Below are 14287 nucleotides of genomic sequence, written 5' to 3'. Positions count from 1 at the left end.
CTTCATCCGATTTTATACATCTGACTCTACCCCTCTCACATCAGAGACCACACCATGTTTAATACCCAAACCAATTTCCGTAGAACACTCATCTGAAGTCACCACAATGAAGAAACAAGATATCCCACCAACTTCAATCAAATGCAAGGTCTTTAAAACCAAAAAAACGTAAGAAGAGTAGTTCCCCAGACGCACAAAAAAACAATAAGTGCTGCCGAAAAACGTACATGTGTCGCTGTGACCGTCTTTACCAGCTATGTAACTGCGGCCTGTGGCTCACCCACCACGACTATAATGGTACTCGATGCACGGCACCCAATTGTATACTCCATATCCAGTGCAAATGTGGGATCTTTTTGCAGTCTTGTAATTTAACGCGCCCGAAAACAAAAAAACTAAAAAAAAACTACTACACCGGGTCACAAAGTTTTTTCCAAACTTGTTCCACGTATAAGTCAGTGTAAAACAGAAATCTGTGCGAATTTTAATCATTAGGTTTGAACAGGGCCACCACCTGTTATTTTTGTTCATAAATTTTAACTTGAAATACTGCACAAAATCCTAGCGTTAATATTCGCCAAGATTTCCATGTTACATAGGCTTATAGGCCTATGTGGATCAAGTTTGGAAAAATCTATGTGACCCGGTGACCAGAGGGAGGTCAGTTGACAAAAAAAAACGCCAGTTAACAAAACTTTGAACGCGGGTTACTCGGCCACCTTATGAGGTAGCGGCATGATTTTTTCACACAATACAGATCATAGGCTGACCTTCCAACGATACCAAATTTATTAAAAAAAAATATATTCATATTGGGTTATTAATTTCATATGCGTATTATGACATAAGTCGCGAAAACAAGATTCGCTTCGCTAAATTTTAAAGCATAACATTCTACGCGCTAATAAACCCGTTCAAACGATATCAAAACATTTGAAAAATTCAATTGGGCTTTAATTGTGCAGAAAAATGAATTTATATTTTTTAAACATGAAAAAATATTGATTTTTCCTTAATAACTTTTTGATCGTTATAGCCCAAGTTTCAATTTACAACCATACGAAAGCTCAAAAATCAAGCTTTCCAAAAATATTAAACATGTCTAAAAACACATTGAGCTGCCGCTGTACGAGCCGAATACACTTCAACCCTACACCCCCCATTGTAAACACGGTTTAGGGGTGCTCCGGTGCATACTTTCGCCGATAAATGTTGCTACAAACCGAGTTCCGAGCTTTTCTTTTGCACAAACAACATCATACCATACCACTATCGAATGAAATCAAAGTTGAATCAATTCAGTCGGAGATTCTATGCTAAATTCAACGATTACTTACTCCAACCCGACCGTCGCCCGCCGCTCTTTTAAGCCGTCAAGCCATATGTATGCGCGTCACGTACTTTCGCCGATAAATGTTGCTACTGTATCGTGTGAAAAAATCGTGCCGCTACCTCGTAAGGTGGCCGAGTAACCCGCGTTCAAAGTTTTGTTAACTGGCGGTTTTTTTTTTGTCAACTAACATCCCTTACTTCTGTCATTTCGGCGAAATTTTTTTTATATCAACGAAATATATTTCACGCATGACTGAACACAACTTCAACGGATTTACCAAAAACAAAACACAAGTATATGCACTAATCAGAACATAATGACCATTCAAAAACATCAATGTAACTTTGGCACCCCTTCGTGATCAATTCAGACTATTTTTTTTGACAAAATGTATATACTGAGGCAGAAATACTTTGGATGAATTTGGATGCGAACTTACACGAGACATAAGTGGCGAAGTCGCTTGATATAGGCGAACATTTTAAACCTTTCCGGGCCGTAGGATTTTTTTAAATTTTGCACAGAGCTTGCATAGAGCAGGCAGATGAACGCGGTATAAGATAAAATCCCAACAATTTTCAAATTTCCCAGCGAAATAAAGTTAACTGCAGGTCACCGTCTGTGACGACATAGACATATTTTGTTAAAAAAACAGTAAGAATTGATCACGGAGGGGTGCCAAAGTTACATTGACGTTTTTGAATGGTCATTTTGTTCTAACTTGGGCATATACTTGTGTTATGTTTATGGTAAATCCGTTAGAGTTGTGTTCAGTCATGCGTGAAATATATTTCGTTGATAAAAAAAATATTTCGCCGAAATGACAGAAGTCATCTGGTGACCCGGTGAATGGTGATGTTCGTTCAGTTTACCAAATGTGTTATGATGGTTTTTATTGCAGAAATTTTAATTTAGAAAATTTAGTTCATTTTATATTAAATTTCAAACAGGTTTTATGTAGCGTCTGTGGGCTTTTGATGCAAATTTACTTTAGGGATTTGGAATGTCGACAGTCAGCAGAAATTTAAAAATTTTAAAGATTCAAAATTCAAATGCAGTTCTTGTGGAAAGCCGAAATCAAGATAATAGCATTTTACTGGAACATGGATCCCTGGTGATATTATGTGAGTTTACTATAAAATACAATTTATGTGATTCAATGAATTTTTTTGTCAGTTTGGATTTAAAAACATTTTTTAACTGATTTTGTTGTTTTTCCAAAAGTATTTCATATAGGTATATCTTGTTTTGATATGAATATGACATAAATGCTGATACAGCTCTTCCTGAAAAGCTTTTTATTTGCATGTATAGTTCATTAAATGGTAGTCTTTAGCACTAAATGAAATGATTTTATAAAATGAAAAATAGAGGCACCAAACTTACTTTTTGTTTTGACAAAATTTAAAAAAAAATGCAAGAAGAGCTGTATTGCAAAAACTTTTTTTGGTTGTATATGCAAATGTTTGGTATTAATTAATACAATTGTTTGCAGTATAATATTATCTTTTTCTTTAGGTAATAAGGATGCAAAAGACATAAAGCTAACAAGTAGTAAATTAACCGATGCTTATGCCTGCCTTGGAATTATCTCTAAAAAGACTGGTAAATTTTTATTTTTATGTGCCATATCTTTTTTCAAATTTGTTATATATATACTTGTTATTTTGTGAAGGTGGAGAAGACAAGAGTGTTGACTATTTAATAATTGTCACTGGATGTAGAAGTGTTGGCAAAATTTTGGAGACAGAAATATTGAGAATAACAGATATTGGTTTTGTATCACTTTGTGAAGGAAATGTTGAGTCTGGCCTATATTCTGAGGTTGTATTGTAATATTGCACATAAAACATTGAAACGTATTTTTTTATGTCTTTTGTTTGTCTTTTAGATGAAAAGGCTACTGTGTTCTGGATCATTTTACTTTACTGTGGGAAGTTCCTCTACAGGGAAAGTTGTAAATATTACTCATTCCTTTCACGTAATGGCAAACCAAATGGAAACAAAGCAATTTTTGTGGTATGAATAAATTCATTTTTTATTGTGAGCAAACAACTAAAACATATTACAGAGCTGTTTTAGATGGAGATGTGGTCAAGAAGTATTTTGTTTGAATTGATATTGTGACTTTAAAGAGAAAATTATTTTTTTAGGAACCGACATCTGCTAACTTACTTCACATCCAGAGGAATACCCTATAATCCATGGTGCATTGAAGTAATGTGTGGCGGAATTGATATTCGTACCATTTATGTCGGAGCTCAACAGGTTTGTGGAGGTTATTTTGGTGGATGCTCAAAAAATTTAACATAAGCTCATGTCTTCTTTAATTGCAGAGCTTATGAAATTGGGAACAATTGTTTTTATGTGTAATGTTGTAAAATAAAAAAATAATTAATATTTGCCACATACTAGTAGATTCACTCTGTTACCAATATAGCTTGGTTAACATTATATTGATTTGCAGCCAAGTGTATTGATTGTTTTTCACAATTGAAACATGTTCTGAAATGAAGTTGTTCCCATGATAGTTGTCTACTAACCTCATTTAAACTCACTCTAAATAATTGTTTTGTGTGAATGTGTTTTGGTTTTATAATTTTGTCCATGGTATTGGTAATATATGTCATACTATTTGAAGGGACAAGCTGCCATTATTTCAAGACTAAGCAGCGATCGTGTTGGAACGCGTTATAATGTTCGCGGAGTTGATGACCTGGGAAATGTTGCAAACTTTGTTGAAACTGAACAAGTAGAAATTCTTTTTTTGCCTGATTTCAGTTTGTCACAACTATATGCACAAATAACAACAAATGGGTTGCCCGCATTGTAGACATCGTATGCATTGAGGCTAGGCATTGTGGACATTGAATAAATAATCATGTAATGCCTACAATGTTTAGCCTTAATGCCTATGATGCCTACATTGCCTGCGATGCTGATGATAAGTTTTTAGAGGCACCGTAAAAATGGCCTGTTGCTTGCTGGTGAAACATTGAGAAAAAGATTGATTAGCAACAAAACTTGATTTTGAATTGTGTTAATTTATTAAAACCGAATTTGATCTTCTTTTACCAAAGTACCCTAACAAGCTGTCAATCATGCACCATATAAATTTCTATGTAAGGTTCGAAACAACTATCATACGCCCAACTCACCCAGGGCTGTTTTGTTCAAAAAAATATGTTTTGCCTAAAAAGGCTTCATCAATTTCTACAATTTTTCAAAAAGAGTCTGATTCTAAAATATCTACTCTGTATGATTGTTATTTTTGAACTTGCAAAGAAATACTATTTTCATAGACTTAATTATGTCATTTTCTTTTATTGTAATAATTCTTTACATTTAATTTATATAGATTGTTTGCATTGGCGACAAATGTACAAGTTTCATGATGATACGGGGATCTGTTCCACTTCACTGGGAACAACCTGGTCTAAATGTTGGATCCCATAAAGTAAAACTTCCGATGCCATTCTATATATCTCATAAGGCTTACGAGAAGTAAGAAATATCCTTAATTTTTTTTGTTCAAAACTCAATTATGAACTGAACTGATTTTACTGTGGAGTTATTATGTTGTAGGCATTTGCAAAATGTCAGAGATTTTTATGAAACATGCACTCTTCTAAATTTGCTTGGTTCAAAGGAAGGGGAAGCACTTTTAAGTCGGGCTTTCCAGGTAACATTTGATATTCATCCAAAACTCCAAAAATAGATAATGCTGTGTTGATTTTGGTTAAAATAATGTAAGCATACTGTTACTAAGTGGCAGTTGTACTAAAAAAATTATATACAAATATGTTTTTTCAAAAAATCCTTCATTACCTTGGTGATTGGACCACCAATAATGAAGGCCTGTGTAGTGATGCAATGAAGATACAAAAACAAAAAATCTACATTATCTTTGCTATACTTTTTACAGAGTCACCATGAGTCAAGTGAGGTTGGAAAAACAATGAAGTTTTCGAATTTTGATTATCATGCTGAATGTAGAGTTGGGAAAATTGCAAATATAAACAAATTACTAGGTTGATTCTTTTTCTTGTATTTAACAAATCATAGTTGTAATATTTGTTAATTATTTGTTTTTTATTTACATCACACACACTACACACACACTTTTAAAAACAAAATCAAAGGATTTTTATGAAATTTGTGTAGATCAGCTGGAGCCTTTTCTGGAGTCCAGTGGTTTTTATGTGGATGATGGAAATGAATTTAAAAAACAAACTGGAGTTCTTCGTGTCAATTGTTTGGACTGCCTGGATAGAACCAACAGTGTTCAGACATTTGTAGGACTGAAGGTATTTTGGGTTTGTTCTTGATAGAATGTTTGTTGAACGTAACATCGTATGGACTATGGAACAATAAAATGACAAGATAATAGTTATAAACTAAATTTTTTTTTATTTGCTTTTTAAATATTGTAATTTTATTGTTTTTTTGATAATTCCTTGTTGTATGAACTTTATTGGTTTAAATGTTGGCATATGTCGTAAATATTGCAGATGGTTAACAAGCAACTTGAGGTTCTTGGATGCTCTTCTTCTCAGCTTGTTTCAAGATTTACCGAAGCTTTAAAATCAGCTTGGCAACAAACTGGTGATTTGATTAGTCGTCTTTATGCAGGAACAGCAGCACTGGAAGGCAAAGATAAGGTTCATCATATGTTGCATTCCTAAAACTAAAATAGTGGGAAAAACACTAAATTAATTATATATTGTTACACAATTGCAATATTTTAGTTAAGCCACATTGTTGACAACTAACATCACAATTAAATAAGCAAAGTGGAGCTAATAATATGAATTGTGTAAGCTGCATTCAGATGGCCACTTGACCAAACAAATGGCCAAGCAATGCTTCCACTATACAATCACCGTCATCCGTTTGGTCAGCAAAGTCGTCTGATAGTCACACCAGCTGCACTGATAAAAGACCTTGTAGGTCGAAACAGTGACCATCTGTATGCAGCTTACACAATTCATGAAATTTTATGTTTGAAAAATATGAAACCAAGTTATAATTTTTAACAGTGAATATGCCATGTTTTTTTGGTATAAATTTTAAACAATATCCCAAATGTTTTTGTTATTAAGTGTATGCTGTAAAAAGCTATTTTTATTAATAGGTTGGAAAAATTAAGGATGGAGCTCGTTCTCTATCGCGAGCGATTCAAAACAACTTAATGGATCAGGGCAAGCAGGAAGCTATGGACAAACTTCTTCAGTCCAATGTGGCTAATTCTGATCTCCGCCATGTCTGCAGTGACCTGATTGGACATCATCAGTTTTACTGTAATTAGTATAGAATTCAAATTTTATATAGAATTAAATTAAACACCAAACTAACAAAATAATAGTATGTACATGGGCGTAGAGTTTTGCACATCAACAGGGGTATGGCGAATACAAAATACTATCGTCAGAAGGTCGTTTGCACGCCATAATATACAAGTTATAGCGTCGTCCATGTTAGCAATTTTTGGGCTTTTTTTGGCCCCAGAAAATGGAAGAAACGTGGTTTTTGCGACAAACTCGGCAGTAGATTTTCTTTACACAAGCGATAAAATCTTCCTTCTTCACATTCATCACCAACATAATTTCGCTTGTGTTGCGTAATTGTTTTTCGCGAATACGAGGCAAACGAAACTGTGTTTTGAGTACTTTTATGAGTGTAATCAGAAAAGAAATGCGCCTTCTTCTTTGCTGCGGTTTAAACTGGCGAAAGCCAAAAGGACATGATACGATTGTGTGATTAAATTTAGAAAAGGTTGGGGGTGCGTGCTACCCCTGCACCCCCGTACTCTTCGCCAGTGAGTTTGTACTTTGCTTGTTACATTTGTTATCATTTTTTTCTCTAGATTCATCACAAGTTCTCGTTGAATCGTATAAACACCATTTTGAATTCACTGAGGAATATTCAGTTCGAGTTTGTGTTGGTTCCTGGAATGTGAATGGTGGAAAATTATTTAGATCAATTGCATACAAGGATAAGGTAATTCTGTTAGTGCTCAAATTTAATTACATTCAACATACCAGTTTAGCCCATATATCTCAAGTAAAATTCACCTCACCAAATATTTCAGTCAACAACGTTAACATTGCAATTTTGTGTTATATGGGCTGCTTTGTTTAATTTCCTTGATATTGCACACAACTTTGACCTCTAAACATTTTTAAGGTTTTATTTACCATTTTTAGTTATTATAATCATTACTTTTGTTTCTATTTACAGACATTAAAAGACTGGTTGATTTATAACAATGGACAAAACGAAACAAAATGTTATTACCATGCTGTATATGAATACAATTCAACTGAAGAAGGAGACTTAAATTTTGTGGTTGGAGATATTATTTTAGGTATAAAACAAAATTAAATATTCTTAAGCCTGTCTAACTTGCCAGTTGGGTGGCTTTGATCCTGTAACCATATTTAGTTAATTATATATAAGCAGCATTTAAGTGTAAATTACAGGTAAATGTTGAAACCAATGTTTTGTGCAAAAGTGCAAACATTGTCACCAAATCTGTTAAACAAGCAAGTAAAATTGTAGTGATGAACGATGAACCTCTCTTGACATACTCCTGTTCTAATAATACATATTTTTTGTATTTTGCATTCATTGTTATTGTCTGCAATGCATGCTGTTAGTGAAGAAATGTTTTTTTTTCTATTGTGGTGAATTTCTTAGTTGATAGAGAGCTTGATGGTGGAGAATGGTTGCATGGAAGTTTGGCAGATGCTGAAGGAATATTTCCTGTTGCATATGTTGAGAAGCTTAACAATCCATATATGGTCGTTCATGACTTTCCTGCTCAACAAGACGGTGATTTGCAATTGTGGACAAACGAGGTAAATGATTCTCTTCACTTTTCAAACTTTGTTAAAATCGGAACTTTGCATGGCACCACAAATAATGCTTAGACTTAAGTTTTGTTGTAAAGTTTCTCATATTGAACTAACAATTCACTCAATGGACATCTTTAGTCTATGTCATTGTAAATGTTTACAAGTCGGTCATTAGCCAGGTGGGATTCATTACTCGATATCACCAGGAATCAATATTTATAATTATTTAAATTGTATCCTAAACAACAAGTAAATCTCAACAATAAAGTAAAACAACTTATCAGAACCATGGACCAAACACAAAGCAAACACACAATGCATTAAACACATTTTGTCCTATCTTTTAGTTTGCAGTTTACGCAAAAAATTAAAAAATGCCATTCAATTATAAATCTGGTAAATTTCATTGTTAACATTGATGTAGGTTGTTGATGTTTCCAAAGTGGATGGAGAATGGATGACAGGTTGTGTGAACAGAGAGGGTGAAAAATCTGAAGGAGTTTTTCCATCTAATTTTGTCACAAAGGTTAGCTTCAATTATTTGCCATCTGCCATACATATGACCCTTTATAAGCAGTTTTGTGTGTTTTTCTAGATGAATTCAATTGGAAGTTATCCTGCTGACATATTTGCAATTGGTTTTGAAGAAATGGTTGAACTCAATGCTGGAAACATTTTAAATGCAAGGTCCTTATAGTGCAAAAATCTTGAATTGAAACAAGTTTTTTTCTTCCCATTACTACATTCTACATCCAAAAACTAGTTACTGCTTTATAATACTACACTATTTTAGTGTGTTTGGAAAATGGAATTAAAAATTGTTCTTTTTTTATGTAACCATAGACCAATTTTGTTTAATTGCACAGAATATCAACAATTTATTTAATTGACGGAAATATTGATATCATTGTTAAAGTGACACTCCCATGTTTCTCTTACAAGCATAGATTGCGTAATAAGAGATGTTTCTGTTACTTCTTATTTTCAAACTCGCCTGAAGAATTCGTCGCTGGCCATTAAGCCATGATATCTGCTTGCAAGACAAACCTGACTACTAAAGAGAGAAAACGTCTGCGTTGTCTAAGATAATTATTTCAGCTGAAGGAAATGTAAAATAGCATCACCGTAATAACCTTGCAGTGATTCTGGTTAATCGCATAAAAATGCTTGGTAAATAGGACATGCAATTTACCAGATTCGTTTGTAATACCCGTAATACCTTTTTCTACACCTTGTCGTGACAATACATGATATGGCAAAGGTATTTTTTTAAATATGTGCATCAACATTTTTATTACTCGCAAGTAATGCGAGTTTGAAAAGTAGGAATGTTATTGGTTGTTTTGTTTTACAATATTTGTTTTTGTTCGAACAGTTTGACAAACAAGCAGTTGTGGGAAAATGAATTGCTGAAAACAATAATGGATGAAGATGATTATGTTCCAATTATTTCAGATCAACTGGTTGGAGTTTGTCTTTTTCTTATTGTCCGCAAGTGTTTAGTGGAACATATCACGTAAGCACTTTAATGCAAAAGTAAAACCGTGTGAAGACGGATGTTATTGACGAAATGCTTCAGTCAGTTTAATCAACAGTTTGGCAGATCTTTTATTTTATTGTTTTCCGGGAACTCAAAAAAGAGTAACAAATAGATGATCCTATTGGACAGCAACTGACGATTCCATTAGGTTAAATTTACATTTCTGTTTCAACAAAAAAGTCCACAGACACTGACGCTAGTCGCCAGTTACGCTTTTTTGAGCTCCCGGAATATATTGTTACGTACGAAGACAAATCTGTCGGTCAACACCGACCTGCACAGGCGGATTCCAGGAATTATTTCTTGATGTTTTATTGTGTTTAGCATTGTCTTCTTACTTTTATTTAGAAATATTTCAGTCTCAATGATAAAAACAGGAATGGGTGGAGCAGCTGGAAACAAAGGCGCTGTTGCCGTTTCCATGTTGCTGTACAACACTTCTGTGTGTTTTGTATGTTCACATTTTGCTGCCGGTCAAACACAAGTCATTGAAAGAAACAACGACTATAATGAAATTTCTGCTGGTCTCACGTTTTCCAAGGTAAACTTCAGTAGTAATTTTGTGTCACTATAAAGTTTTGCATATGTAAATACGGCGTTATCATTTACACGGTTCAACTGTCGTTCACGCAACGCAATAGTTGCACGGCATAAAGTTGAGTCAATGTTGAAAGCAAAGAAATCGAAAACAACGAACATATGTATCAACTAATGTGTCATGTTGTTACGAGTTGGGGTAATTTTGTGATGTGTATGTTTTTCATTCTTGTGTTTTCAAGGGTCGAAAACTGTTTTGTCACGATTATGTGTTTTGGTGTGGTGATTTTAATTATCGAATCGACTTGTCCGGAGATGAAGTAAAACAACTTGTAAAAGAAGAAAATTGGGAAAAGTTGAAAGAATTTGATCAACTTCTTGTTCATAAGAAAATGGGAAACATATTTAAAGTAAATTTTATTTTTTAAAAAATTAGATATTTTAGCGTTCAACTTCAAATAATATATGTCAGGGCTTCAATGAGGGCGACATGAACTTTGCGCCAACTTACAAGTATGATCCTTTTTCCGATGATTATGACACGAGCGAAAAATGTCGGACTCCTGCCTGGACTGATAGGATATTGTGGAAACGACAAGAGTGGTCCAAAATTTTATGTGGTGTAAGAAAAAAGTCTTTGTTGCCGATTCCAACTCTTCACACATAACATTTTTATTATTTCTTTTAAATCTACTTAAATTACACTTGGTATCTAACTTTGTGATCGGTGCTAATTTGTCTTCAGATTGAGGAACCAAACTTTCACAAAGGCACACTGCGTAGATACGGACGCACCGAACTTAAAACGTCCGATCATAGGCATGGCTTTTCTTTTTCATATTTTTTTATGTCGCCGCTAGATGTCACAAGGGAGTTTGCATCAAGCATATTTCACAGGAGTAAAATTGTTGAATTCTATCTAAAAGCTAATGATTGTTATGAATTATCGTTATTTGTTGTCATTCAAGTCTTAACTTAATACCATCGAATTAACATTATTTCCCTTTTGTTTCAACTCTAATAATACACATGCAATTAATAGACCTGTTGTTGCGGATATCGACATTAAAGTAGTTTCCGTTGATGATGAAAAACGAAATAAAATAATGGAAGAAATCAGACGTGAAGTTGAACCGATTTACATTCCTGTGTTTATTTTTAACGAAGACCCAAGTTTTGACAAACAAGTTTGTACTGAATTCATATACGCCCATGGTTTGGAGGAATTCACTGGCTGTAGGTAAGCTCAAAATTCTTTGTCAAATGCCAATTTGAATATTTTGGTGTTACGTTTTGTTCATTTACTGTTTCTATAAATCAGAATCGTGTGTCGCCATACATATTTTTTAACTATTTTGATAAAGCGCGATTTTTTACAAACGAGTCAACCACATTACACAGTGGATTGAAGTCGAAACATCACTGTGTAGTAAATCATTTGCCGTTGTACAAACTTGACCAATATAACACCAGAAATAATTAAAACGAAGGAGAATTACCAAATTTAATGAAGTTGCATATTTGCAGATCGCTACGTCATTGCCTGGTTGTTGTCTACGCGAATTCAGCCAAAGCAAACGAGGCTTTGGGTTACGACAGGACATCGTACCAGGGATACACAATAAGGATTTGCAGCGCAGAGGGTAAGCGCTTATCGCGCGATTTATGATTAACCTCTTACCGTAATAACGCATCACACCATCACATGACGTTAGGTAGAAACCTGGCTTGTGGTATTTTATGCACACATCGATAAAACTTTACTGTCAAGCGTTTAAAGCAGCAGACGCAATACGATTTGATATTTGCGTGTTTTGACCTAATTGGCCTGTTGTCGTTAAAAGTGGCAGTGCGTGTTTGTTTGTGGACAGCAACAGTTTACTATTGGTAACTCGTATTAATAAAGTCTATAAATAGAAATGCCATCGTGTTTTTATGAGCAGAAAATTTTTAAACCAAAATTTTTAAATGTGAGACTTCGTTTGCCCCACATACATTTCTTTCCGAATTTCTGCAAATGTGATACACCCAAGACCCTCGCTTTTTCTTATATATTTTTCTTGGTTTATGTCAGTAGTTTCCCTTGACAACATGGCTATTGTGACATAACAGAGCTCTTTGTTCTCTCGCGACCGCGTTCGACGGCCGATCGTTTACATTGTCGCGATTAATGGGCGAAAACTTGATGTTGTGTACTAACCCATGCTTCGGTCAACACAGATCGCATCCGGTTGAAACCAGCCAGTCTGGAATCGCCAAACTTAGAAACTGACCGAGAGGTATCTGGGATCGCTGATGAAATGCGTGGAATGTCCAGAAGTCACTTTTCAAGCGACAATATCAAATCGTTAAGCGCCGTTCATATTCCTCGACCTAGCTCCACTCCTTGTATGATGAATCAATCTGTGGCAAGTGATTCTCCTGTGGAAGTTGAAAAAAATAATTCCTCCTCGCGTAAACCTCCTCCCCGACCCCCCGCTATCTCCAAGCCACAAAAGCCGAACCCACCCAAGCTCCCCCCACAACTTCCGCCCCCGCCCGCAAGTGATTTGACGTCACCGAATGTCGAAGAAAGTTTGACCAATGGCCAACATCAAGTTTTAAACCTTTCACAACTGGACTTCAGTGTGTTTGAAGAGGTGAATTTATGTAATTCCTTACACCGTGACTCTTGTAATTCAAATAAAATTTAAAGTTGGTTTAAAGTCTGAAGGTAAAACTGAGTAAAAAAATACTTTACTGGATAAAGTTTGCTTTCAGAAAAAAAACAAAAACAAATTCAGCCGAACATTTACAAACAACTTTGAGAAAACATTTGTTTATTTTTGTGACTAAAAGTGTTCTGTTCTTACCCTGCATATTTGTGTAATCCCAGCCACCCAAGATTAAACCAAGGAAGACGTTACCCAAACGACCAGCTCCTCTTCCTCCTAAACTTCCTCCTTCGGCGGGAAACCGGACAAACAAACCGAAGCCTCCACCACCACCGGAGATTCCCCCATCCACTTCTTTAACCATAAACGATCCTTTTCGTATATTTGAATCACAAACTTCAATGCCACCTCCTTTAATACCTTCAAACACCACGAACCCAACACCACAAATTCAAGTTTCTTCCAATAATTCAACGGACCCTTGGGCTGCCCCGACCCAGAAATCTGCCTCCAACGTGACTCAGTCGTTCAGTACCAACTTCATCGATCTTCTGGATTAAGTATTATTTGTTTTTTGTTTATTTATTTTATTATTTACAGAATGTAGTGCAATATATCAAGCTGTTTGTAATGTTAAATATATTGACTGCAGTTAGCATTGATTTTTAAAATGTATCGTGTGCTATTGTATTAACGTAAATTTTTGATGAATTTCTTATTTAACATTCAAGACAAAATAAATAGAAGGTTTCGCATCTATTTATTTTGGGCATTGGCATTGTGTTTTTCTATGTTTGTGCAATTAAATGTAACATTATTCCTTGTATTGTGTTACCACTGTTACGTAGTTATTACAAGAAAACAAAACGTTTCAATTGGATGGTCGACATGGTTTCGGAGCCACATGTGCCTTTCTCACCTTATGGCTCTATAGATACAACAAGCACATTTAAAAACAACAACATTGTAAATAAATATGAAACATGCTTTGTAGCTCCAACATCTTTTAGCTTAGTGCAAAACGAGTTTAACTGGCTTCTGTCCCATTAGATGTCGAATAAGCCAAGAATATGTTCTGACGGTCAAATATTTTTATGAGGAAGATTCGAGCATTCCGCAATAATTTCGGCAAAACATTAATGATGTTACTAAAGTTGTGTTACGATGGGGAAAAATTCTGGCCGTTTAATCTGTAGTCTCATTGGCGCCAGCGTTCTTTGACTACACTTCCTAAGCACTGTTTGTTCATCAATAAAACGGTGTGTTAGGAGTCCGTAGTAAACCTGGTTTTTCATCACTTGATGCACGAAAGACGGGTCCAACGTCAAAAATTAGACATACCAAGTTTATCAAAAATAAATTCTTA

The 14287-nt window shown here is 34.8% G+C and overlaps 1 protein-coding gene across 1 annotated transcript; it reads left to right on the top strand.

The window, feature by feature from the left end:
• Positions 1-2287: 2287 nt before the first annotated feature.
• LOC145889868 (synaptojanin-1-like) lies at positions 2288-13914 on the top strand. The gene is made up of 26 exons (XM_082980914.1): positions 2288-2457; positions 2852-2938; positions 3009-3157; positions 3225-3352; positions 3487-3601; positions 3975-4085; positions 4692-4837; positions 4919-5015; positions 5259-5364; positions 5498-5640; positions 5845-5994; positions 6468-6633; positions 7200-7333; positions 7574-7700; positions 8033-8193; positions 8615-8716; positions 8786-8877; positions 9566-9706; positions 10079-10271; positions 10510-10677; positions 10740-10889; positions 11013-11086; positions 11310-11507; positions 11795-11910; positions 12488-12906; positions 13143-13914. The coding sequence occupies exons 1-26, from the start codon at positions 2337-2339 to the stop codon at positions 13479-13481; spliced, it is 3933 nt and encodes a 1310-aa protein (XP_082837040.1). The 5' UTR covers positions 2288-2336; the 3' UTR covers positions 13482-13914.
• The last annotated feature ends 373 nt before the right edge of the window (positions 13915-14287 follow it).

Source organism: Ascidia mentula, chromosome 2 (assembly GCF_947561715.1).
Source record: "Ascidia mentula chromosome 2, kaAscMent1.1, whole genome shotgun sequence".
Taxonomy (NCBI): domain Eukaryota; kingdom Metazoa; phylum Chordata; class Ascidiacea; order Phlebobranchia; family Ascidiidae; genus Ascidia; species Ascidia mentula.
The sequence above is the reverse complement of the archived record's forward strand: the minus strand, read 5'-3'. Positions and strand labels throughout refer to the sequence as shown.

What these genes read in the sequence shown, in the direction of transcription:
- LOC145889868 (XM_082980914.1), top strand. Translation starts at nt 2,337, where the DNA reads ATGTCGACAGTCAGCAGAAATTTAAAAATTTTAAAGATTCAAAATTCA. An exon ending in TCTCATAAGGCTTACGAGAA is followed by an intron (nt 4,838 to 4,918) that starts GTAAGAAATATC and finishes ATTATGTTGTAG; the next exon opens with GCATTTGCAAAATGTCAGAG. An exon ending in GGAAACATTTTAAATGCAAG is followed by an intron (nt 8,878 to 9,565) that starts GTCCTTATAGTG and finishes TTGTTCGAACAG; the next exon opens with TTTGACAAACAAGCAGTTGT.